This window comes from Theobroma umbraticum, unplaced genomic scaffold, assembly GCF_002168275.2.
Source record: "Theobroma umbraticum cultivar Fairchild unplaced genomic scaffold, ASM216827v3 scaffold_147.0, whole genome shotgun sequence".
Taxonomy (NCBI): Eukaryota; Viridiplantae; Streptophyta; class Magnoliopsida; order Malvales; family Malvaceae; genus Theobroma; species Theobroma umbraticum.
In genome coordinates, this window is record NW_018397259.1 from 8,280,232 (window position 1) to 8,303,123 (window position 22,892).

The window sequence follows — 22,892 nt, forward strand, 5'->3', positions numbered from 1 at the left end:
TATTTTGTCATTGAGGGTGACAAAGATTGTGCCAGTATTCACTTTCTCCCCTGATCCTTAGATTAATGCATGGTAGAAGGGAGAAGGAGAAGGAAAGAACTATTAATTTCATGTTCGATCAAAATGGAGATACATCGTGCATATACATCTATTCTGTAATACTTATTTTCATGAATTGAGCTTGCCCCATTTTGAAAGAGCATCAATTTCATATTGTGCAGGTTATGGCCGATGAAAAAGACGAGATTTGCATTCCCATGACAATGCTTCATAAGAAACTTTCAAGGTCTTTGGACGCCTTTATTTCCAGAGTCCCTTACCAACTACGCCAGGTAAACAAAAGAGCTTATGAGCCTCGAGTAATTTCGATTGGCCCTTACCACCGTGGTAAAGCTCATTTGAGGGCTATGGAAATCCACAAATGGAGTTATTTGAAAATGCTTCTTCAACGAAGAAAAGAAGATAGTCCGGTTTGATACGTAGAGGCCATGAGAAACGAAGAAAAAGAAGCTCGGAGTTGCTATTCAGAAACCGTGTATATGAGTACCCAAGGATTTGTGGAGATATTGGTCCTTGATGGTTGCTTTATCATTGAGCTAATCCGCAAATTTGCCTGCGATGAACTCAAAGACGAGCACCACGATCTTTTCAAGCTCAATTTTAATCTATCCATCCTTGGATAAGAGTTGCTGCTGGTTGAAAATCAACTACCTTTCTTTGTGCTTGACCAGTTGTTTAAAATGACCAAGACGGAAAATGAAGAAGAAGCTTTCATCCACATGGCTCTTCGTTTCTTCTCTGGAATAGGTCCGGGGCCAGGGATTCGAGTTGGAAATTACCATCGTTCTGTCCGAAAGAAGAGAAAACGTATCCTGCATCTACTCGGGTTAGTGCAAGCCAATTGGCTCCCCTCATCCGAAGGAATAAAGCGTTCGGAGCAGCCTGTGACAGATCGCAAGTGGAATTTCTTACGTTCTGCCAAAGAGCTCTTAGATGTAGGAATCAAGTTCAAAAAGGCTAGCGGAGAGAATAGCTTGTTTGATATCAAGTTTGAAAAGGGTCGATTTCAGATTCCGACCCTGACGATTTACCATGATACAGAGCGTATCTTCCGGAACTTCACTGCCTATGAACAATTCAACGAAGGTCCTACTTATGTCATGGATTACACAAGATTCATGGACTGCCTCATCAACTATGGCGACGACGTGGCATTGCTATCTCACAGTGGAATCATTGTTAACTGGTTAGGAAGCAATGAAGAGGTTGCCCACATGTTCAACAAACTGAATGACTTCGTACACTTGTCCACCTCCAACTTCTATTACTTGGAGTTATTTATTGATGTGAACAATATTGCCGGGGTCGATGGACGTTATGGAAGATCAAGCTGACGAATAAATATTTCGACACTCCATGGGATTAGGTCCTTGCGTCTATTATAGCCGGACCTATCTTGCTACTACTTACCTTGGTGCAAACTGTTTTTGCAGTCCTTTCTTATTTTAAGCAGGGCAATTGATTGCTCTTCCAGGTAGGAATCCGGTTCAAGAAAGGTAAGGGGAACAGCTTATTTGATATCAAGCTTGAAATGGCGAAAATGCAGATGTTGAATGATTGTTCTTAACATGGTGTATTGCAATTGATTGTTCTTCATTCACTCGTGTGTTTACGTTGAAAGATTGTCTTTAACATGGTATATTGCAATTCATGGGGTTTTTACACACTGCTTCAAATAATTAATTTCCAAATTTTGTTATTTCACTTTAGAATCAAACAAATTAATAATGTGTCAGAGAAAAGGAATCAAAATTAGTTATATCTTATACTATGACAAAAAATGAGCAAATATAGTTTAGAGAAACATCCTTTGTTAGAAATGTCTAAAGAGAGAGATCATTGAAACAGCCACGAGGAAACTACCAAGAAAGGAAGCATGGCTACCAAGCCGTAGTTCACTAAGGAATCAACGTTTTCACCCTTTTGCAACTTGTCATAGAAAGTAGTGAACGGACATTTTGAGGCACCCTGTTGACCCTGCAACAGTTGTGTGTTTCCCTATTGTAAGCCAAGGTTATCCATAAATCAAAGCAAACAGATAACCACAGAAGGGAAGGTAAGAACAAATCACCTCTGCCTTTGTGTTGTGAATTTCATCCTGATCATTTACATTTATCAATGTTCTTCTCTCGTCGTGGTGAACCGACTGGTCCAAAGGCATTTGGGCTTCAAACCTGCCAGAATCTTTCTTTGAAAGGGCTTTGTAGGTAGCATCAGTATGTATTGTTTCCATGACTGAGCCAAAGAAGTTTGTGACAGGTACCTAGAGAGAAAGAGAGGGAAGGGACTTGGTTACAGGATGCTTCAATGTCAGGTATTACAAATAGCAGCTCATCGTGATAAGAGATGCTAAGAAGTTCCAATCGTTAAAAAACAATTAATATCAATAATATAGTTAAAAATGCAGATTTGATGCCAGGAAGTTTGAGATTTTGGGCACTGCTCCCACAATTCAACCCTAGATCTCATGAACAAAAGCATATAGCTGATAATGAAAAGCTAGTTACCAGCTATAGGCACTTAAAGCCTCTCATTTAAGAGAAGCACAAAGTAAAGCATCTAAAGATATATAGAGCTAGAAGATCAACATTAAAAACAAAATTGGGACCTCTATACCTCCTCCAGACGCCGTTGGTATAGATCTTGCCGGTAATATGCAGTTGACATCAACATACTTGGATTGTAAGAACTAAAAAGACTGCAAAATAACCACAAAAGTCAAAGGTTCAGAGCTTAGTTTTAAGAGATAAATTGCTTTGAGGAAGTGGCAAAAATGTCAAAAGGAATAGCCAACTTAAATGGATGAGGGACGCAAATTTAAATTGACAAAAGAACAATATGATCTGAGAGGACTTATGTATGCCAAATAAAATAAAATAACAAATAATTGACAGGAAAAGCATAAGGATTTAAAGACAATTCACTGCAAAAGCAGAAATAGCGACCTTGTTATCATAAATTCCTATGCTGACATACCTGCTCAATGAGGCATTGTCATATATATTTAGCCTCTCAAAAAAAGCAAGGGTATAATACGTGAAACGATCAACAACTGATACACCAACCTGAATCAAATGAACAATATAATAAGACTTAGAACCAGTGTCTACACGTGGTGCCCTATAACCAGGAAGCGATCTACTTCCAAAAACCTGATACTGAAATCATAACAACTTAGGTAATAGACATGTACAAGCATGACACTTGCTATTTACAGGGTGCTAAACTGCTCAAAAATGATAAACAATTTCCTGTCATCACTTACATCAGAGTCCAAGTGATGTGAGTATGAGTTCTCTCCTTTCATGCTACTTCCAATAGCCAAAACACCAGGGGATTGCAGCTGCAAATATAAGACAGAAAAAGATTTTCAATTTAGTACCAGAGATCAATTATCAAATAAAGCACATTTTTTATGCCAAAAAACATAGTTAGAAGTTTCAGAATGTCACATCTGTAAGTAAACAAAACAGTCAGAATTGCACCAAAATGCACCAAAACAAGAATATCAGTGACCAGATGAAACAGGAAAAGCAGCAAGTTCTCAAGGCATAGGTTCGGATAGATTAGACATAATGCTCACAAATTTTAAAGAGATGTGTATTAGCCATGAAAATGGATATGACAGTATTGATCAAGAGGGGGACTAAAATGTGATTCAATGGAGTAAATGATGATGATAATCGATTGCACCAATGATGTGGCAATAGTGCAGTGAATCTATTTGAAGTTCCTCAGAAAAAAATTAAATCTTTTGACTAATATGCATTGTTTCCACATAAATAAACGTTCAAGGGCAATACTCCTATCAGAAATGTATAAAGTTATGGCTAGGAATTGAATATTGTAATATTTGGAGCAGTAAAGCTCTATTTGAAGTAGATTAAAAAACCTGATTGAAGAGAGTGGCTGCTTGACAAGTGTCCACCATTATCAGCAACTCCTTGAATCTACACTTGTAGCATTATCAACAGCACATGAGTCGATTGTTACATAGCAATTACAACTAGATCATCAGCAAGGTGCATAAAAGCAAAACATGATAAGGTTACTACTTACAAGGAACTGTAAAAAGATAGTTCTCACAGGAAAAGGCAAATTCTAGTACTTTTCTCCCAACCGCTTTAAAATTCAAGTTAAGTGAGAAGTTGTTACAGAGTTCCAACCAAAATGGGAGGAACACATTTCACCATAACTTCCAAATGCCATACAACTTCCACTTCTATGGCTTAATTCTGAAATAAGTCAAGGCAGGAGTTATAAGAGTAAAATGTTCTCACCTAAGCTTTTCTTTCATCTGTTTCACAGCATCAGCTAAATCATGACTCTGTAGTTCCTCTGAGTCTTGAAACTTTAAAAATTCATCTCCTCCATGCCCTGTCATGTATAGAAGAATGTGGCTTCCTTCATCACTCAAGAGACGCTTTGATCTTGGAACAGAAGTCTCATGACGTCCAGTTAAAACACGCAAAAAGTTTTCCACTGTTACTTCATAACCTCGGTAATCAACCTGAGAGATTGCAATTCAGATAAATCTACACTTAATGAAAAATCCCTTCAAGCACAATTTAGTGCAAGCAACAGCACCTAAGGAACACCTAAGATGATCAAAGTCGGGTACCATAATTCATGGTCTGTAATTACGACATAAGTAGAAATCAAAAAGGCTTCAATCTCCTCATTCAGCACACTAGATGTCAAGCATTGGCATATTGCTTAGATGAAATGTTTCAGGTAATATAATATCTCAATTGGGTTAGACCAGACAATTAAGGCTCTCCCCCGCCTTCCTCTCCACAAACCCCCCCCCCCCCCCAAAAAAAAAAAAAAAACAAAAAAAGGCAAAGAAGAGGCAAACTCGTTAGTGGTGACAGAATACTAACCTCAACATTATCTCCATAGAGGTTAAGTCTATGGTTCTCATTGTTAAAAACTTGAGCAGGGTACTTGTTTCTAGTGTTGCAAGCCATGTCATCTGCAAGCATGAGTATTATCCGCTCATCAGGTATTCCTAGCCGCTTAACTGTCCTGGAAATCCAAGTTAAGGAAAAAATCAACCAGAAAAATTGAAAATTATAGCAGAAGAAAAACAAAAATAAGGCAGCTGCTTGGTTACCTGTACAATGATAAGGTGTTGGCCATATGTCGATAATTAAACCTGAATCAGAAAGTTGCAAATTTAATTCAATTGACAATGTAACTTTACATTGTGAAGTAGACATATTCGAGTTTGACATCAAATAAAAACAAGATTAGCACATTTCACATTGTAGCAGATGAAGTACAATAACAAAATGGAAAGTTAGACTAGTGTCGTGTGACTAAATAATGGTAAGTGACAGTAACTATTGAGATAGCATGTGTCTCATATAAACATCTGCAAAGTTCTTTACTGAAGAAGATCCAAAGCTTAGAAAAGACAAAAATCATGTACGATACCACCATTACCAGATTTGGAACTTACATTTGCATTTCTAAGGCTTTATTTTAACATTTCAATTGTATTAATGAACCAGAAGTAAAAAGAATTCAATGAAGTCTCCGTCATCCCTAAAACGTTTTGCAGATCATCAAATGTGGGATACTTCCCCAGCACACACAAGCAGAACCAAAGAAGAAAGCTGGTACCTGATAGCATCTAATTAAGAAAATCAGAAAGCAGATTGACAGTTGATTCATCATTACCATCTTGTGAGAGACGTCAAAAGAATAAGCAAAGAAACTAAGCTAATACCAAAAGACAAAGCAGTTTCTCTATGAGTCAAAGCAAGGCAGAATCTGATAATATCAAACTTATCAATGTTATAATAAAACTACAAAGCCACTGAGCTCAAATATTCAAATGAATAAATATCCAATTAGCATCTTAAAACAAAAATCCAGTCTTTCTCTCAAATTCAGAATAATGTCAAACAAATGGAGCATCCAAATCAAACAAAAAATTTAAGAAAAAACAAAAGGTGGGTAATTTAGATTATCCCAAAAAACAACATGGGTATTATTCATTTGATCCTAAAGCTCAATCAAGAAAGAAATCATAGAAATATAGAAAAAAAATAAGTGAGAAAAAAGATGTTCTTGTTTGATTCATTACCAGAATCGAGAGGTGCAAACTAAGACAGCCCAGTTGTTAGTATGCATAGTGGCTTCGACAGAAGAAGAATTGTTTGCAATCGAACTGTAGAGAAGCAAACATGGTAATACCAGTAACCCGAAAATTGACTTGGAATTGATGAAAGTTGCCATCTTGAATTCCAAGCGATTTGCTTTCAAGTTCCCCTTTTCCAATTTCAGGAGTCTGGAGCAAAGTTTGGAGAAGCAGCAGAGAAAGAAGACAACCCAAACGACGGCGTAACGACAGTGGGTAAGAGAGGTATTTTAGACATCCGACATCGTTTTGTGATGCCTATTAATTTTCTATTAAATCCAACATTTTCTTTTCTTGGCAACGACATGTCGTTTTGGCATCCCATGGTGTAAGTCAAAAGCCCGTTTAAACTATTCTCGGATCCGACTGCACGGAAACAACTTCACCTTTTTGCCTAAAAAATGAAAAATCTTTCTCAAATTCTTTCCAAATTATCTTGAGCAAGCTCTCTCTTGGGTCGTCCTTTAATCAAGCCATCTCAGTCACTCTCTCTCTAACCAAACAAGATAGACAAGAAAAGCCTTTTTTTTTTTTGGTTGGGTTTCTTTTTTCTGTCTTGCTAAGTTATGCATTTTTTTGGGTTGTTAATCTCATTTTAACATCTGGGTTGCTAAGTTTAAGCATTTCATGTTTTGTCGAGTGCTTGTAAGATAACCCCATTTGGTTGCCACTTGAGACTGTGGAAACTGCCTTCTTTTCTGTAGTTTTAGTTGCATTCTGATAAAAAATGTTGATCATTTTGAATGAATTTTATAGTTGTTTCATGAATATGCGATGACTATTAATAGTTCGATAATGGAAAGTGTACATAAGTCTAGCTCGGAATGTTACCACTTTCTAAGTAATTTTTTCGTTTTCGCGGTGTTAATGAACGAGTATGCGTAAGTTATGAGGAAATTCGCATATTTAGCTCCTTAGGAGCCTATTTCATTGCTTTACCAGATAATCTTCCATCGGTAGAGATTACAAGTATGAAAGGAAATTTTTATCTAATTATAGATAGGTCTTTTAACACAATGTTTCATTGATTTGTCTGAAGATTTTTTATGACTTTCTTGGTTGAGAAATTTATTGCATTCTTTTTTGTGTTTGTAGGTGTTAGGCTGGTGCCTCTTTCTTTTCATTGGAAGTGAAACGTTTGCTAGGTTTATTGTCAAGGTAATTACTTTAGTGTCAATTTAGTAGCCTGTCTTTTTAAAAACATCATAGTGATGCAACTTGAACAAAGATTGATTTGATACTCTATATACATCTTCAAGGATTTGCTTATCTACATGAAGAGTAGAAGGATGAGTCATGACAGTTTTGTTCATACTGCATTGAGTTGTGATGACATAATGTGCAATATCCTCCTGCGTTTACCACCAGAATCTATTTCCAAGCTCATTGTTGTATCAAAGAGGTGGCTTCACTTGATATGCAGCTCTTCTTTTCGTCACAGTTACTTGAGTCGATGGAAAGTGGGTTTTAACCTATTAGGATTTTTCGTTTGCAATTCCTTGTACCTTGGAAGACCTCAAGGTGGTGCTCGTCGCCCCCATTCTGAACCTGCTCTTCCATTGCTGTCTACTAGTAGAGAGGGTGATGATATAAAGTTTTCTGGGATCCTAAAACATCTTGGTTACTTCATTGACTCTTCCAATGGCCTTCTTCTTTGTGGTCGCCACCCAAAGGCCTATTATGTATGGGATCCTGTCACCAAGCAACAAAATAAATTGCCTCGTCCTCGGGTGTACTTTGAGGAGTTGTGCATGGCTTTAATTGTTGAAGACTCACCCGACAATGATATCTGCTACAGGGTTATTCGTGCAAAATGTGAAAGCAGATTTGATGAAATCAACATTGTTACCATTGAAACTTTCTCATCAAAGACCAGTACATGGAGTTATTCCAAGCTTACATGTTCTTCAACTATATCCCTATCTCCTTGGACTTCGGCTACTGTGATTGGAGGCATCATCCATTGGTATGCAGCCCAGGGGAATGTAGCTATTTATGACCCGGATCATGAAGAGAAGCATATTGCTTTGGTTAAACTCCCTGGGACATTTGATTTTGATGAGCAAGTCCTTGGGGAGTCGTCAGATGGGTGTCTACAGTATGGTTGGAGCTGTAAAGCAGGCCTGGAGATATGGGTTCTTGAAAAGGATGTAGGTGGTTATACATCCTTATTCTCAAGTAGCAAACAGTCGAATGTTAATTGGACCAAGAGATATAAGTTGAATTTCAAAATAATGTGGAAGAAGAATCCAACAGTTGCAACAAAACTTATTACAAGGTCCAAAGAAACTGAAATATTGTCCTTTCTTCCTCAAAATTCGGAATCAGTCTTCATTAGATCTGGATCAAACATATTTCTCTATCACTTCAAGACCGAAAGGGTGGAAGTGGTTCAGTACCAAGGTCGTGGATCTTCTATCTTATGGGATTTTTCCAAAGTAGTACCCTACTTTAAACGAGCTTGGCCCCATTCTGCCTTGTGTGGCATTGGAAACAGCAGAACATGAATTGTACGCTGTGTCCATTGAAGTTTGGAACTATTTGTAACGTGATACTTTGCAGGCACTATTTTTTGTAGTTGACCTATGGGATTCAAATGTGATGTGTAGTTAGATTATACCAGGATAATTCTCTTTTTTCCTGTTCATGATGTATATATTTGATCAATTGAGTAGCGGTGTTTAACCTTTTACTTGTATCTGGAAGCCATAGGACAGCACAGGTTGAGAACAGCTCGGTCATCCATGCCTCTATCTATGGCTTTGTGTCTCCTCTAGATTAAACTCTGTTCCTAGTAGATTTTTTGCTGGTATTTGCTCTGTCTTTACAGTAACAACTAGAAAAGAACTAGGGATCACTAAACCCCAGTGTTTATACTTCAGATTTTCATCTTTTAGATTACACATATGCAGATGCAAGAAAATCTTTTCGAAACAACTGTATTTTGTTTAATTAGATTATAGGGTCTGGAAGATTATGACTATATATCATGCCATGAGTTCTTGATAGCCAGTGATGGTGTATGGTGTTTACTTGAAGTCCCGCATTGATAACCACTAATACAGTGTTCGTAATAAAAAATTTGTAGAAAATGATTACAGAAACTGAGAATTAGATTTGGATGGGAAACACTGCAAAATTTGGAAAATCTTAATTATTTTCCATCGATTAAAAGGTCAGTTAATTGTACAACATAAGCGAAATTTTGACAGCTATGCTAACTAGGAGCAAAGACATTCCTATTTCAATCAATGGCCGCCTATATGTAGAAAGAAAATATTGGACAAATACTTCTAAGGTAAAGCAAATTTAATGAACATCATATGGAAATTCACAGTTAACAAGGTTGGAAGGTGAATCTACATCTTGGAGAGAAACCGGAGAGTATCACATAGAGAACCAATCCATTGGCATGAATCATATTCGATTAATCTGAACGTGGCAACAAGAAACTAAAGCCTGAGTTCTCACGAATAAGTGGTGGTGGTTCAATGTCAGCAATGTCAATTTGTTCCATTGACTTTGATAGGTCATCAACTGAAAATGGAATGCTGCAAAAATGACAGAAGTGGGAAGTCAGTGTAAGAAAAAGGTCAGATTGTTCCAGGTAATGTTTTCAATTAGCTTTCAGAGCAATGCATCCCAAATTGAAATGCCAAGAAGGAAGACAATGGCAAAAACATAGATGGTCAAATTAATCATCACATAGTGGAATGTAACTGCTAACCTTGAATCATCATCCAGCAGGAAGGAATTACTAACTGCATTGTTGGAATCTTCTGTCATTAACACTCTCATATTGGCTATTACCTAGATGGAGATAGAGGAGCAGAGCTCATTAAAAATCAGCTTTTTAATCCACAAGGTGTGTAATTCCCCGAAACTGTTTCAATAGTGGGGATGTCTTTATTCTAGTTTGAGAAACTGTATCTGTTAGAACTTACATCTGTGGACACACTATGCGTGCCATACTTGTCGTCCCAATACATTGTACTGATACGATACAGCTGCTGTATGCTGAGAACCTGCAAATGGAAAATGAAGTTGGTTGAGACTTGAGATCCAGGGAAGATATGAAAAGTAGTAATAATTGTATCTCATTTTATGTTAGGTTTGTGTTTTTTTTTTTTTTTTTAAAGTATGTTAGGTTTGTGTTACTCACCGGGCAGAGATCATGGCTTATTTCATCCAATGTTTTCTTAGGCTTTTGATGTATTACCTAAATCAGAAACAAAGTACCATTGATATTAATCCAACACTTCTTTTATTTCCTGATTGTGATTACAAGTAAGGGAAGGACAGATAGCAAGTGTTACAAGAATGGAAACATACTAGAAAACCAATGGCCTGCCTAATATGCTTGAGCTCATCCCAAGCTGAACCTGCATACTGCATTTATATATCTTTTAAATTGTGCAAGTGCATATCTTAGAACCAGAAAGTGAACTGGGAGGTAGTCGAATGTACCTCATCGGTTGCCTTGTAACACCAGTGTTCCAGTTCAGCCAATCCAGCTTTAACATATTCACCATTACTGAATGAACAGCACTCTCTCCTCAACAAAAGGCTGCAACAGAATAGTGTAATCAAATGCCATATGAAAAATTTTCTTCAGACAGCAGAGAATAGCAGCATGGACTGTTACCTGTTGAATAGTTGAACATTGATGAATGAGAATATTTGTGTGAACACCTTACGGACTAGGAATGGAGGTACCTGTAAAGGAATCAAACAACATTAATCCTTAATGAAAAGGCATCAAAACATGCATAGAGAATGCCAGCACCGTTACTCATTCCCTTCTTCCCAACTTATGAAACCAAACTTGAAGACTTGGCAGAACTAGAGTTTGATTTGGAACATAACAGTCAAAACTAGATCCAGGAATTGCTTTCATTTTCATGTAACCCTTATGCAGAAAACATAGAAACTATAGATATAAACAGAAGGGGAAAAGTGAGATGTGCAACTAACATAATTTGCTTTCAACGTGTTCAAGAAGTTTCCAAGGCTCTTCACAATCCCTTGCCAGTGAGCAATCAAGGCCTGCTGCGCCACAGTGTTAGCAACTGACCGTGATCCCTTGACTAAGCTTGCTCTGGATGTTCTTGGTGCCTATATCATTGTATCCATATAAGAGTCATAAAAGTAGCTTAACAAAGAAATATAATTAAACAAAAACTCCACTGTTCCTTCTCATAGTCCTAGGATCTGCCTTCACTCTGCTATTGAAGATATATACCTGGATGCACAATCCAAGCAATGGTGAAATTTCTTTTTTCAGATTGTCTCTGATCATTCCATATATCTTCTCCACATATGCTGTAAGCTGCTGCTTAAAAAGCAAAGCCGGGTACTTGGCTTCAACTTGCCGTAAAGTCTCCACCCCAATATTGATGCCGCCATTAATTAAGGAAAGATTGACACCTTGTGGAGTTCCACGGAAACTCTTTAAGAAAATAACAGCAACACATGTATTAAATTACAGAAATGAAATTTTCTGAAAGGTATTACTTAACATTAGTGAGAAAGTTTTACTTGAGTCATTCTCCCAAACAAAGTAGCTGATGATGATCTACGGCGCTGGGGAGTCATTCCAGCTGCACCACTAGCTTTCAATGTGCGCTGGAGTAGCAAGAGAAGTGTGGAGGCATTGGATAACCAATAGGCCAAGATATCATTGTTATCCTGGGTCTGAAATTCATATGGCAACATTCAGTTCAAGAATATTAGGGGTTTCTGCTAAGAACTTTTAAAACATCCGTTCGTAAAGTTTGATATTTCAACCTCGATAGCATGGCCTATAGTCTGTATGATTCGATCAAAGACACTAGTTCGCTCAACTTCAAACGATCTCCACTGCAAAAGGCATTTATATATGATACAGGCTGCAATAGGTCTGTTCCCTGCAAAGCCCAAATGTTGTGCAATACATCGAATGAGCAACTCCTGGTTTTCCTGTTGTTTCTCATTTAGTGATTTTTGTGGTTTCTCCTCCACTTCAGAAGGGTCCCTATGGTTTATTGAGGGGCTGTGCAGATCCTGTTAAAAGAAATTGATCAACAAAAGAATTTAGACAACAAAGAACACCTGTGTAATGTAGACTGAGGGTTTTTTACTTTAATTTTTGACTCCTTTTCATGGTGATAATAGTGTAAACTTATAAGCACTTTACTCACCAGGGGTGCCCTTACTTCTAGATGACCACTCTCAGACCCTCTCTGCCAATCATTAGACAGCAGGTTAATCTCCTCAATCCTATGAGACAATAAAAGTTTAGGTGCATTTTCACAAGTCCATTATTTAAATTACCTGCAAAATTGACCTGGATCGTCCTGAAAGGAACTTGTTGGGAGCCATAGATACAGCCTGTTGCCGTAGAACTTGATTCTCTGACTCTAGATTAGTAAGCTTCTCTTCTAACCTGATTTCAATTAAGCACATCAGAAAGAGTTTATGTGAATGTGAACAGTATAGAACTCATGCATGATTGTTCTTGACATAAAACATGACCATCTATATAAACTAGTAAGGCAAATTATTCTTCACACGCTACCCTCTTAATGTTTCCTGGAGTTGTTGAACTTTTTTTTCTGTTTCTTCCAGTTTTTTTCGTCTTTCTTCACTTGACTCTTGGAGTTCATTGTATTTTCCTTCTGCATCATTAGCTCTTTGTTTTTCTGAGTCCAGTGAGGCCTGTGGGAAGTAACAGCAAGGTCAAGTCAAGCTAATCATGATCAACTGCCAGCACATACAAAGATGATTAAAACCTTGGACGGTACTAATATGCTTGTGATTGGCTAGTAGATGATTTAAAAACTTAAGGGGGTTCAACCACATCTTAGATTTTTTTCTGACAATTTCATTCATAAAGCAAAGTACATATCTGACGTGACCCCATGGAATTCTTTCACTTAGATATTTTCTGGAGACATTGATGATCAGTCTAAATATCTGTTTACTAACCAACTGTAGTTTTAAATTGTTGTCTTTTTAACCATAAAGCAATATTAAGAATGCTGAGGAGGACTCTTGCGGTGTTATGTAAAGATATATTCTGTTTCGGAGGAATTGTTTACGTCCTATTACTTGCTTGTTTCAACAAAAGAAAGCAAACATTAGTTGTAGTTGAAACTTTTATACCTTTAGGCTCTCCACTTCTGCTGTTAGAGATTCAACTTTCTCTGTATCTTCAACTAAAACTTCTTTCTCTTGAATAACAGGAGGAGCTTCTTCAATGGCTTTCTTTGCCTCCTCTCGTTCTTTAACAAGCAATGCATTGGTTTCATCAATTTTTTTCTGCATTTCTTGCAATGAATTTTGCAGTTTACCTATCTCCTGGGCTTTTGCTTCTTCTAAGTCAGTCTGCAGACATGGTTTCAACGCTTTCCATGAACATATATCCAAAAAGCAGCATAGAGTACATTTAATCTCTGCAGAAAAGACTTAAAAACAAACATAATTCAAGTATGTTGATGTTGAACACATTTACGAGATGCATTTTTGCTTGCTATTACAAAGGGTGTGCATGCATTAGCATAATGCTGTTCTACAGTGTGACACAGTCTGTCAACTTCCTATAGAACAATCATGTTTCATGTTGTAGCAGTTCTCTACTGAATATTATCCACCTACAGATTAAAACTATTACCCTTAAACGTTTCTCCAGCTGCAAACGCCATGTAAGTTCCTCAACATTCTTTTCAAGCTTATCCTTTGCTTCTTTTAGTGCACCAGTTTCCCTTGCAGCCTGCATAAAAAAGGAAAAATGGGAAGCATAAATATGAAGAAATCAAATATTTTGTTAGAAGAAACACCATGCATGACGTATTTTTGATACTAATAATTCCAATGCCTATTAGCTTATTGAGTTAAATCATGGTAACGGCATTGAACAAAACACAGATCTCAGACGTGAAAGTTTTTGCTGAACCCCGATGCACAAAGCGCTGAAGAAGGTATTATTTGAGTCTCTACTTCATCAAAGTAAGAGAAGTGCTTGTGCAAACACTTTCTTATGAGATTCAAGGCTACTGATAAATTCTTCAAAACTTACTACTAAGGATGTTAGTGAAGTGGAAATGTTGTGATTGAACAATTTGTAAAATGAAAGCACTCAAATCAAATATCAGAGTATGCAAATGCTTCAAAGTCTAAGTTTCCACAGTTTTCGGTTTCAAATAAGGTGCTCATGACTCTCAAAAAATTAAATTACAGTGAAACAAATCATTTTACCAGCACATTTATCAAATGACATATAAAGGCCTTGATTTGGCCAATCCCACTTGTCAATACACATTATTACGGACTTAAATACTCAGTGATTGAAGTTTGCTCATTTTCTCAGACCAATGGCATGCAAAGAAAGTGAATGGCTTGATGTTACTTCAGACACCATCAGTTTAAAGACAGTGATATGCAACATGGGTTTATGGACACAGTGCAGCACACAACAAGGTTAAAAACTACCAGATAAAACCAGATTTATGTTTTGAAGAAATATATTATATAAGACTTTTGAAGAAAGACTATCTGACACAGACCATTTTTAGCTTTCTAAGCTCTTTTCTTGCAACTCTTCCTCTCCACCTGGTTTGCGTCACTATACAACCTCTCTTGAGCTTCTTATAATATGTGGCATCTCTACAACAGCGCCATCGAGCCTGCATTTTTTTTTTTCAAATTTAAGACACGGACTAATCTCTTATCGATAGAAAAGGAGGAAATTTTCAAGCAACAAAATATGATTTAAAATATAACCTGAACCAAGGTTGCAGCCTTGTTTAGCTTCCTGAATCTGAATTCTTTACGTGCAGCCATTGCCCTCAAACCTGTCTGTAGGATAAGGGTGGATATGTGAAGTTTCCTATAGGCTTCTCTAGCTTGGTGCCTTCTTGTGTTCTTCTGAATTTTCAAAGCGGCTGCCTGCCTTCTTATGTTATCATAAATTTTGCAAGCCAATCTTCCTACAGATTATACATGTAGATGCGAAAGTTAGCTCGAGAGGAAGTTGATTAACAAGTCAGATGCCTTAGTTCCACTCTTTCCAGTTCCCATTCCCCTACCCTTATCTCCCAAACAAAAGAAGTAAAAAAGTAACCTAATATAAAGGACAATATACTACCATAAATACACCAATGCATACACTTACAACTGAACTCATGAAAGTACATTTCTTTTTAATGCTCACCTCGACAAACAGACTGAAGGTCTATAGCAGCCTTTCGCAATGCAAGGAATCTTTTACGAGATATATGAGTACGAATGCGCCGCTGTATAGTTTTGGCTGCATTACTGAGTACTTCTGCCCTCCGTGCATCTAATTCTGCCATCTGACCAGCTCTTAAAAAGATCTTTGTTTTACCTATCTGCAAAAGCCGTTTTGAAGTCAATGAAAGATGCTTCCTGACCAACATGATGCACATTTTCCGTTCATTAATGTATGGGATTTTGAATTTCTAAAGCATATAAATGAGAAGATGCTATGAATGTATCTCAAATGATAGAACAGTTCCTATAAGCTATATATGAAAGTTGCTGTATTACCTGAAATCCTTTAAGTCCTGCCTTTTCCAAAATCTTTTTGCATGCAGCCTTTTCGTCATAGCTGCTTATGGATGTAATCCAGGAGAAGAGCATTTACATTAATTCAAGTATAACAAGCAGAGTGCAACACCAAGTCAAAACTCCAATCTATGTAGTCAAACAGAATTACACCATTTCTGTCACAGTTAATTGCAGTTTTAATCCAAAAAGCTTACTTACTTTCCTTCCAAAGCCTCAGGATTAAGAAGTCCAAATCGGTTAGTGAATTCAAAGAAAGGTTTGCGAGTTGGATATCCAGCCATACTGATTCTGATTGCCTCTAGAACACCCTACAAGACCAACTTTTAGTGAAAGTAGAACACCTAAAAGTAACAAAATAAATACTTTTGCAAAACTAGTTCAAAATTGAAGAATAAACAAATGATGAATTTAGAAATATGTACTCACACCACAACGCAGCTGTTGCATGATATTGACATTCTCAAATACAGCAGGCTTAAGTAGGTTGTTTGGCTTTACACATCTGATGTAGTGAGGTTCCGTAGAATTTAAAGTCTCCATTAACTGCTGTAATTGAAGCTGCATCATTTATAAAGAAACTGTTACTCCTCCAGTTCTTGCAGTATATGACAAGTTATATGAGGTAGTGCAAGACATGAATTCCACTGATAGCGTAAACGCAACCAAATCATGAAGAAAAACATAAGAAAAACTACCTTAAAACGAGAACCAATAGATGAAAACTTGGATGATTTAGATGTTTCTTCTGGAAGTGGGGGGAAAAGGCCTGCTACAAATGGACATTTGGAAGCACTCAACAAATCTTGATGTTCGGGAACCACATAATCCTTGTTTTTGTCCAAAAACTGATCAGATTGATATAGGACCTGAAAAAGAAGTGTCATGAGTAGATAGAAAATCTAACAATGAATAGCAGCTTCAATTATGCAATCATAAACATTGCTATAGAACTCACTTCTCCAGCATAATGAGCGATGGTGAAATCAGTGCGAGACAGTTTTGGCTTGATGAATCGCTTGTGAGCCTTAAATGTTTGATAAAGCTTGTTGGCAAAAGTTTCATGAGTTGATTTTGGGAACATGCTGAAAAATAAAGAAGGTAAAGTTGACAAGGCATAGAAATTTATGCTAGTCATCAACTAGGAGCTCCAACCTAAGTTTCTGTGCATTAAACAACACCTAAGTAGTACCAAAACTCTTCGAATCAAAAGGAAGAAAAACTTCTAATTGAAGTTATGTAGTCAATTGCAGATAAATTCTTTGAGAAGAAGTATGAAAATTATCAAAGCAAAAACATGAAAGAACAATATTATACCAAGCTTCATCTAGAAGAGCAACGATTCCTCCAGGTTTCTGCCAAAATATAGGAAGGAAAGAAAAGTCATCATTAAAGTAATACAATGAAGAAACTATAATTACTTGAGTTCAAAAGTGCAAAGTTAATGGATAGTTTGGAGTGGAAATGTCAAGAGTTAAGCCATGTGAGGAGTGTGACAAATACACACACAATGGGAACCATGCTCTTGTAAGAATATGATATCTTCCATATTTGTTTAAGACAAGATGTAATGGTCAATATGATGTGTAGGGGAATTACCTTTTCAATAAGGTCGAGGACATCCTGGTTATCCACAAATTCAATGTAGCTCCAGTCAATCTGCTCTTTTGTGTACTCTTCTTGCTCCATCTTGAACACATGCTGAAGAATATACCCAAAACACTTAAATTTTTATAGTTACTGATTGTAAATAGCTGAAATGGTCAACATAGTTTGATATATTACCTGATTGAAATGCTGTTGCAACTTCTCATTTGTGAAATTTATACAAAACTGCTCAAAGCTGCAGAGAGAAAATGGTGAAATGAAGTGATAAAACTGCTTAACCAATAAAGGGTCGTTTTCTGCAATATCTTCTACAGAATGTTCTATCTACTTAAAAGTTCTTATAAGCATCAAGCATACCTATTAGCCTTAAAGCTTTCAAAACCGTAGATGTCGAGGACCCCTATTAGAGATTTTGAATTAGGATCTTGTCCAATTGACTTATTAATTTTATTCACCAGCCTGCATACAAGCAGATGTGCGCACTTAGCATTTTGTCAGTATCATAAATCTTTTCTGGTTTACCTTTGTCATTAGTAACTTGATCATTTCAGTTGATCATATGAAGATTATCTGATACACAAGTGTCTCACCAGTCAAACAATCGTGAATAAATTGTTTTAGCCAAACCATCCCTGCTAACTGCAGCGCTTTGAGGATCAAGGCTTCTCTTTATGACTTCCTCAGGGGTGATCATAACACGCTTACATAATGCATCTTCTAAGGCCGTAGCATCACACCTAAAATGAAGTATGAATTCAATGATTACACAAAAATGAAAGTGAAGATAGCAGAAAATGGCCTTGTGACAAGAAGAAAAAACACATACATGAGAAGCTCTGCTGTTGTTTTCAGGTGGAACTTGGCCTGGTCATTTTTGGGAACTGAAGAATCAACTTCCTTTCCTTTAGCGAAATCAATGTTTCCAAGATGAAGAATTGAAGCAACAACTCTGAAAATTGCTTCCTGAGAGAGAGAGAGAGAGAGAGATTGGTCATTCCTGGTTTTATATCATAAAGCAGCTCAATACTTGCAGCTGTAAGAGTTATACCTGCTCCTTCTCACTAATTCCGACAATATCCATAGCCCTCCTTGTAGCAAGGTAATCATGGGCATCACTTACACCAACCAGTTCATAGCAACGTGACTGGTTAAGGTAGTGAAACGTTTTGGGGTTTCCCAACTTGTACCTCTCGATTTCCTGTTAACAGTAGTATCTTAAACCCCATGAAATTAAAATGGCTAATATTCACCAAGAGTCAGATAATCTCACAAGAAGTCAACAAAATACCTCCTGTGGTGCAGCACAAAGAAGATAAAAACAGTGATAGTTGCGCTCAGGGTCAGAAATTTGGCAAACGCGGGATCTCTCTAGAAGGTAAGTTCTGATGGCAGCTCCTGATATTCTTCCATGTTTATCAAACTGGATCTCAACAAATTTACCAAACCGGCTGCACCAGTATTAATTTTAGGAAAGATCAATGTCAAACCACAAAAACCATTATAGGAGTATAACTGGATTGTTACATATAAATAATAAATGCAATTCATGTCATGAGCTAAATAATTTCTTTTGCAGCAAGAAAATTTTGATAAAATAAATTTCCTGGACTTGCTAGTATGTTCAATGCATGACATTCTCATTAGTTGTCTCTTTTTTCATTGTTTAATCATCAGTTGGATACAAAGAATCAAACCAATATCCTTCTTTGGTATCCTTTTACAGGATTTTCTTACCTGGAATTGTTATTTCGAACAGTTTTAGCATTGCCAAATGCTTCAAGGACTGGATTAGACTGCATTCAGATAGTATAATGCTCTTATCAGATATCATGCAAGAAATCAGAGGGAGACATATGAAAGATAATTTGAAATCAATTAAACTTCATCAAAGCAACATGAGTTAAAGTTATCAATCATACTTCAAGAACTTGTTGTTCAACTGTCCGTCCTTCAGTGGCAACTCGACCACCTAGGAAGGCAAGGTATCGCATAAGCATTTTCGTGGTCTCAGTTTTACCTGCTCCACTTTCACCACTAACCAGAATTGAATTGCTTTTCCCTTCATTTATCATGGCCCTGATTATAGTTTAAAAAAATTTCTTTAAACACTCTGTACATCACCTAAAAAAAGGAATTAATTGAGTGCATAAGGTGAAAAAGAAAAGCAATAACCTGTATGCAACATCAGCAACCGCAAAAACATGAGGACTTAATTCTCCAAATGGTGCTCCCTTGTATTGTTGCATCATATGAGCATCATAGATATGGGGCAGTCTTTGGAATGGATTAATAGCAATCAGTATATTCCCTGTATAAGTCTGCCATCACCAGTACATCAACGTTAACAGAAATGTATTCGGCAAAGACCCTAATCAGTTTTGATTAAATGAAGGGGAAGGGAAGCTTACATAAATTTCATTCAGTTCATATCTAATTTTTAAATTCTGCAAAACTCCAGGCTCGTGCAGGTAAGATAGCTTTGTCATGTCATCAACTCCACCAGCAGGAGCTTCCACATCTTTTGGATATATTTTGGATAAGTTTGCAGTGACCTTAAAGTTAACAAAAATACCAAACGACATGGGTAGTGAATGTCAAGTAGGAAAGTCTAATATCTTACTAGTCATTAACAATTGATTTTCTTATCCAACGCTATCTGAAATTAAGATTAACTCAAATGAATTAAAGACAGTGGCTTATAGGTAATCCATGCACATACCTTTTTTCCATTACTAGTCTCGATCTCGGCATTATTTCCATTAATTTTTGAAACCTGCCCATCAATCCAAGCTTCATCTGCGTCTTCAACCCAGATATGAGAACCTACAATAATATTCACGGGAGTTCCCTGGGATAGAGATATCAAAGCATTAACATGTTGGAAAGGAATTTTTCCATCAAAATACATAGAACATTCAAACGGATCGACAGATTTGCTTCATATATAGCCACAATGAAGCAATCCATTTAGCACCTTGCACTCGATTACAACTACAAATTTATAGAAACTTAATTCTGAGCTTGACCAAAACTTCATGTTTCCTAGTCTTTGATGATGGCTTGATCACAGAAGACACTGCACATTAAACAACAACCGCCTCCCCTTCACAATTATCCCATAAATCTAATGTTCTTTTAAGTGTCTCCTAATTAAATCAACATGATTTTTCAGTCATAGTTCAACCTATCGTACAGAAAAAAAAAATTTCTTGGTACGTATATGTTCAAGTCTTATCAATTATATATATTTGATTTATAAAACTGAATGAATCATAACAATTAATCAGGTCAAGCAAACACAGAAACTATATAAAATGTTAAATAATATGTCATCTCTACATTAAAACAACCAAGTATCAAAATCAAGTTACCGTAGATCTGATGTTCACATTACCATTGTTAAGCTCTCAATCCGAAGCCTGGCCACGCATAGTTTCTTCCTTTATGTAGACCATCTAACCCCAAAAATCTAAACCATTCAATTTCCTACCTTGGATTTAACCATGACTCTTGCAGAAACCAACAAGACTCAAACCTTAAGAAAAACTAATCAAAAGAATGATAAAAGAAAGCAAAAGAGAGCTAGAAACCCGAAGACAACAAAAGAACAAAGCACCCCAGTTCTTGGAAAAGAAAATGCACGCAAACTTTCTGTGGGAAACAGAGACAGAAATGGAAAGAGAAAAGAAGAGAGAAAAGATGGGTGAGTTTTTTGTGTTGTATGGAAGTGAAATGCTGGGGTATTGAGGGAGTGACATTCTTCAAGAGGACCGTTAAGTTCGGTTTTGTATGCCTTTGGTTTCGCGCCAATTCGTGGCTGCCAACCAAGTCTTCTCTCTCTCTCCTACCGAAATGTCTCGGTCTGTTGTCGTGTCACTTGCATGTCCCACGAGCAACGTAATGTATCTGGTTGTACTGTAATTTGGTGTAACTCACACCCATGGCCATTGGATTGGTGTGATTATGAATGGGTTTTCATTATGTTTATATATTTAGACAAATAATGATCCCACCGATCATCGCAAATTTAATAATTTTTTAAATCTAAATCACACTAAATTAACCACTTCTGTTAATTAAAATTAAAATTTTAAAATTAATTATGATTATGAATTGTTACATGTTGTACCTGTTTTATATATAATTTTATTTCTCTTTTTATACCTAGAATTTGTATGTTTTGGTTGGTTTTGAAATCATGGTGGTAACGAGCTACTTTGGTCGCACTAATCATATCATTGATTGTGTTAATTTCCTCTCCCTGGCCTTAGTTTTTCAACAGCTAAACCAGGTTCCAGGAAGGTTCAAGTAACTAAAGTGGGTCAAGTCAATGACCAATTCAGTCTGAGAAGAACTGATACCAAATGCCCAGAAAAGGGCTTGTGGAAAAAAGCCAAAAAGAAAAGCAAATCAGGCAAGGTGTTGCTCAGAGTCCTTCATTTCTAGAATGGGTTGTGAGATTGCCGGGGTGAACCTTCGACGTCCTTTGCAGTGGTAAATCACCACGTGAGTATAACTGGGGAAAGCACACCGCATTGACTCTTGACCTATCATTTATCAAAAGCTTGATCGCTACAACTTTGCGGAGGACACTTAACCACTTCACAGTAACGTTATCACTTTGACTGGACTCCCAGGCCTTAATTTTCCTCTTCCTTTCAAAAATCATCATAAAATAAAACAACAGACTTCATCAAACACTTACAGATAATATAAAATAATTAATCTTATTTAAAAAATCCACCAATAAATTTATTTCTATATAAACACACACGAAAGTAACATTCACTGTAATTTTCTTTAACCCATTAATTTATTAAAAACCCACCATTTATCTCACGATTTTATATCCGTATTACACCTGAAATCTATGAATGGGTGCATGAACATGCCATTAATAACCATTTCAATATATATATATATATATATATATATCCATGCACGTGGCTATAAAGATTTGAATATACAATATTTGGTCATCAATGACAACATGTACTTATGATCATATACAGTTTAAATAAAAAAATCTTCTTCTTTGTTTGGATTAAGCTTATCTTTTCCTTCTAGTCAAACAAACCAACCGAGTCTGTGGCTGCTTCATTTTATTTTTTAAAATTTTTATAGACTATTTAAAGTAAACCTTAATGCCTTAAATCCGGAACTCCTACGAAAGCACTAAATCTAGTGCCCCCTTTCCATGTATTCCCCTCCGAGCTAGTGATCGGCGTTCCCATTTTTTTTTTAAATATATATAATAATAATTTTTTAAATTAATAAAAAAATATTTTAATTTCTATTACTAATGTTTAATATTTTGAATAAAGTGTTTATTTTTAGAATTAATAGACATATTTAAAATTTCGATTAAAGCCCATTAACATTGGGCCTTAAATCTTGGGTAAACCCTCCTTCAGCCGGCAGGAAAAGTTTCTGGCAAACTAGAGTTTGCTAGCTAGACTAATTGAGCAGACAATTTGGAATGACAAAATTTTCACTACTACCAAACATGGAC

At 36.6% G+C, this 22,892-nt stretch overlaps 3 protein-coding genes and 1 pseudogene across 4 annotated transcripts; 2 read left to right on the forward strand and 2 right to left on the reverse strand.

Annotated features, from left to right (window-relative positions):
* Positions 1-204: 204 nt before the first annotated feature.
* Positions 205-1,667, forward strand: LOC110415921 (UPF0481 protein At3g47200-like; annotated as a pseudogene).
* Positions 1,668-1,803: 136 nt separating this feature from the next.
* LOC110415920 (Peptidase C13 family) lies at positions 1,804-6,411 on the reverse strand. The gene is made up of 10 exons (XM_021427701.2): positions 6,155-6,411; positions 5,177-5,218; positions 4,944-5,088; positions 4,341-4,570; positions 3,953-4,010; positions 3,326-3,403; positions 3,037-3,125; positions 2,677-2,758; positions 2,132-2,323; positions 1,804-2,037 (listed from the first exon to the last, which is right to left on the reverse strand). Exons 1-10 carry the CDS (start codon positions 6,304-6,306, stop codon positions 1,897-1,899), a joined length of 1,209 nt encoding a protein of 402 aa, XP_021283376.1. The 5' UTR covers positions 6,307-6,411; the 3' UTR covers positions 1,804-1,896.
* A 270-nt stretch (positions 6,412-6,681) lies between these two features.
* Positions 6,682-9,118, forward strand: LOC110415364 (F-box associated ubiquitination effector family protein). Its single transcript, XM_021426991.2, has 3 exons — positions 6,682-6,743; positions 7,304-7,366; positions 7,468-9,118. Exon 3 carries the CDS (start codon positions 7,483-7,485, stop codon positions 8,713-8,715), a length of 1,233 nt encoding a protein of 410 aa, XP_021282666.1. The 5' UTR covers positions 6,682-6,743; positions 7,304-7,366; positions 7,468-7,482; the 3' UTR covers positions 8,716-9,118.
* Positions 9,119-9,386: 268 nt separating this feature from the next.
* On the reverse strand, positions 9,387-20,934 carry LOC110414988 (myosin-11). 2 transcript variants are annotated; one of them, XM_021426430.2, is made up of 38 exons: positions 20,775-20,934; positions 20,100-20,228; positions 19,789-19,932; positions 19,553-19,698; positions 19,300-19,456; positions 19,115-19,173; positions 18,669-18,828; positions 18,429-18,578; positions 18,207-18,343; positions 17,971-18,117; positions 17,738-17,839; positions 17,558-17,615; positions 17,372-17,473; positions 17,090-17,127; positions 16,731-16,857; positions 16,471-16,641; positions 16,202-16,333; positions 15,974-16,083; positions 15,755-15,815; positions 15,399-15,576; positions 14,969-15,174; positions 14,752-14,871; positions 13,860-13,958; positions 13,352-13,573; positions 12,765-12,904; positions 12,521-12,632; positions 12,388-12,429; positions 11,996-12,250; positions 11,747-11,902; positions 11,451-11,657; positions 11,183-11,323; positions 10,854-10,924; positions 10,676-10,775; positions 10,541-10,597; positions 10,371-10,427; positions 10,153-10,233; positions 9,936-10,018; positions 9,387-9,759 (listed from the first exon to the last, which is right to left on the reverse strand). In XM_021426430.2, exons 1-38 carry the CDS (start codon positions 20,775-20,777, stop codon positions 9,636-9,638), a joined length of 4,584 nt encoding a protein of 1,527 aa, XP_021282105.1. In that variant the 5' UTR covers positions 20,778-20,934; the 3' UTR covers positions 9,387-9,635. The 2 variants fall into 2 exon arrangements, with proteins under 2 accessions (XP_021282105.1, XP_089639513.1); XM_089783387.1 differs by lacking the exons at positions 18,669-18,828; positions 19,115-19,173; positions 19,300-19,456; ... (2 more) ...; positions 20,100-20,228; positions 20,775-20,934 and having other exon boundaries at positions 15,755-15,818; positions 18,429-18,562.
* Positions 20,935-22,892: the final 1,958 nt, after the last annotated feature.